The sequence below is a fragment of the Cydia splendana genome, unplaced genomic scaffold, assembly GCF_910591565.1.
Source record: "Cydia splendana unplaced genomic scaffold, ilCydSple1.2 scaffold_104_ctg1, whole genome shotgun sequence".
Taxonomy (NCBI): domain Eukaryota; kingdom Metazoa; phylum Arthropoda; class Insecta; order Lepidoptera; family Tortricidae; genus Cydia; species Cydia splendana.
The window spans coordinates 3,605-6,967 of NW_026946833.1; the positions used below are offsets into that span (position 1 = coordinate 3,605).

At 44.5% G+C, this 3,363-nt stretch overlaps 1 protein-coding gene across 1 annotated transcript; it reads left to right on the forward strand.

Moving 5' to 3' along the window:
• Positions 1–328: 328 nt before the first annotated feature.
• Positions 329–2,702, forward strand: LOC134805410 (uncharacterized). The gene has a single exon (XM_063778720.1). It carries the CDS (start codon positions 560–562, stop codon positions 2,675–2,677), a length of 2,118 nt encoding a protein of 705 aa, XP_063634790.1. The 5' UTR covers positions 329–559; the 3' UTR covers positions 2,678–2,702.
• The last annotated feature ends 661 nt before the right edge of the window (positions 2,703–3,363 follow it).

A 3,363-nucleotide genomic window follows, 5' to 3' on the forward strand; every position in this document is an offset into this window, starting at 1 on the left:
GACTATGGAATGCAATGGAATTTTTTGCGTTGAGATTTAACTGCGCGTAATTAGTAAAATCGCTAGACAGTGTTCTATATAGCGCAAGGTAGGAGTATGCTTAATGAAGTAATGGAATGTTTGAAATTAAGCTGAAGAAATTAACTAATAAGAATGTCACTCAAATAAGCGTTTCTGTTCTTAAATAGTTTTAAAATGCTTAAATTGCGTAAAAGGCAATAAGTTTTAAATTTGGCTATAAAGCAGCGATCAGATTATTTCACTGACACTAGCTATGAAATGAGAATACGTGCTAAGAAAATGCTTGCGTCACTAGTGCGTCAAACGTTCAATTTTATCGGATTCGTGTAAAATATTTGATCCCTTAGGCCTCCTGTGTTTGCTGACGATTATACCTAAAGTTTTAATTCAAAAATTATGGATTGAAAAAATTGACTGGGATATTCCCGTGCCGAGTTACATAAACGAGTCTTGGCAGGACTTTGTCAACGGGTTGGCGTCTTTAACTTCGCTACAAATACCTCGTCATGTTCTTTGCGACTCGCCGACGCATGTCGAGATGCATGTCTTTTGTGATGCAAGCTCAGTTGCATACGCGGCCTGTATTTATTTAAAGTCCACTAATGAGAAGGGCGATGTTGTAGTCAGGTTGCTGTGCGCCAAGGCCAAGGTCGCGCCGGTCCAGGCTACGACTATTCCGCGATTGGAATTATGTGCTTGCCTTCTAGGCGCGCAGCTCGCGTCAGCTGTTTCTAAGACGTTGCGCTGCCAGATTGCGCAGAAATTTTATTGGACTGACTCGTCAATTGTGATCGCATGGCTTAAAACTAATCAAACAAAATTAAAAACGTTTGTCGCCAATCGCGTGGCTCATATTTTAGAACTCACCGATGGCAGTGAGTTTCGTCACGTTCCAACCGCTTTAAATCCGGCTGACTACCCATCTAGAGGGGTCGAAGCGCGTCGTTTATCTGATTTGCACATGTGGTGGAACGGGCCATCTTTCTTGTACGAGCCACAGAATAACTGGCCTCAGTTTTCCTCAAACTCGGAGCTCGATTTACCCGAGCTAAAGGTTAACGTCGCGATCACTAACGATTCACAAAAAACTGATTTTATTGATTTCGATCGATATTCGAAACTCAAACCTTTACAACGTGCGGTAGCTTATATGCTTAGATTTGCGCATAACTGCCGTGTTTCATCTAATAAAACTACCGGTGTGCTACAACCTGAGGAGCTCGAGGTTTCTTTTAAAAAATTAGTCGCTTTGTCACAGCAGGCTAGTTTTCCTCACGAATTGAAATTGTTGCGTGACAAGCAACCTCTAGGCCCTAAAAACCCTATTTTATCGTTGAACCCATTTTACGATGATGACGACAAGCTTCTCAGAGTTGGTGGACGTCTGTCCTCGTCGTTTTATTCATTTGACAAACGCCACCCAATGCTCTTACATGCCAAGCATAGATTGACTAGATTGTTGTTTCAACAGGAACATATCCGTCTCCTGCACGCTCCTCCTCAGCTGCTTCTAGCCGCCATTCGCGAGTCTGTATGGGCCGTATCGGGGCGCACACTTGCGCGCACCGTATCGCAACAATGCGTTACCTGCCGCCGCGCAGCTGGCAACACTTCTGCTCCTTTGATGGGCGCTCTGCCTTCTCAGCGCGTAACGCCTGATTTTCCCTTTATTAGTGTCGGCGTAGACTTCGCAGGTCCCTTTATGATTACGGACAGGCATGGCAGAGGTTGCAAAATAACAAAGTGCTATTTAGCTATATTTGTTTGTTTCCGGTACAAATGTTTGCATTTAGAGGCAGTAAGCACGCTGTCGACGGATTCTTTCATTCTTTCGCTGCGACGTTTTATCTCTCGCAGAGGGCGACCTCGCGAGATCTTCTGCGATAACGGACGTAATTTTTTAGGAGCGGCCAAGGAAATTAGCGATTACCTTACTTCAAACTCAGACACGGTTTGCAATTTTGCAGCAAATGAGGGAATACAATTTAAATTTCAACCGGCATATGCTCCACACTTTGGTGGTTTGTGGGAAGCAGGAGTAAAATCGGCAAAATTTCACCTCAATCGTATATTAGGTAACGCTCATTTAACATATGAAGAATTGGCAACTCTCTTTAGTCAGGTGGAATCTATCCTGAACAGTCGTCCTTTGTGTCCTTTATCCTCCTCTCCAAACGATTTCCAACCCTTAACCCCAGGTCACTTCATCATCGGCCGCGCGCTCACTTCGTTGCCGTCGCCCCACCTCGCGGATATAAACCCAAACCGTTTAGATAGGTTTCAGAGGCTCGAGGCATTAAGACAGCACTTCTGGCGGCGCTGGCAGATGGAATACGTCTGCGAGCTCCAGCAACGGACGAAATGGCGTGTTCCAGCACGAGCTCTTCAACTGGGTGACCTGGTCCTAATCAAGGAAGAGAATACTCCTCCACTGCACTGGCGATTTGGACGAATCGCCAAATTGTTTCCTGGCGCTGACGGGATTTCGCGAGTAGCCGAAGTTGCTACTGTAACGGGCACCTATAAACGAGGTGTGAAGTACCTCTGCCCTCTGCTGGACGAGACCCATGAAGCCTTGAAGGCTAACGCCTCCAAGGGCCCCCAGGATGTTGCGGCTCCTACCACCGAAGGGGAAGCGGGGACCGTACACCGCTAAACCAGTTGACCACTGCCGCGCCCCCGCCGCCTCGACACGCCTAGCCAACCATTAGGATCTTAGGCTCTGAGATACAAGCTCATGTGCGCGTCACACACGCAAATATATTTTTCATTCATACAATTTAACCTTAAGTACCTTTGTGGAACTTGAATTAGAAGCTTTTTAAGTATCTGCGATTTTTATTTAATACTCAAGACATCCAAGCTTGAACAGGAATCATGTATGGTAAAAAAAGATGACAATTACATATTTATTAAAAAAGCTAGCAGAGCAAATGAAAACGTTAAATATATCTGGTACTAGACTGTGTATCCTGAATAATGTAACAAGGGTACACGATAAAGACGATAGGCGTGTCATTATCAATGACTTCCACCTCTTGCCCAGCAGTGGACATGCGGGTATAAAGAGAATGACCAAGAAGATTAAAAAATACTATTACTGGCCTGGCATAGACAGCGACGTTGAAAAATTCGTGAGAAGGTGCGATAAATTTCAAAGAAATAAATATTCATTGCCAATAAAAGAACCTATGTCGATTACTACTACAGCTGAAACAGCATTTCAGAAAATTTACCTGGATCTAGTAGGACCCTTAGAAATGGACGACAACAGGTACTCATACATACTGACGATACAATGCGAACTCACGAAATATGTTGAGGCGATTCCGTTGTTCACGA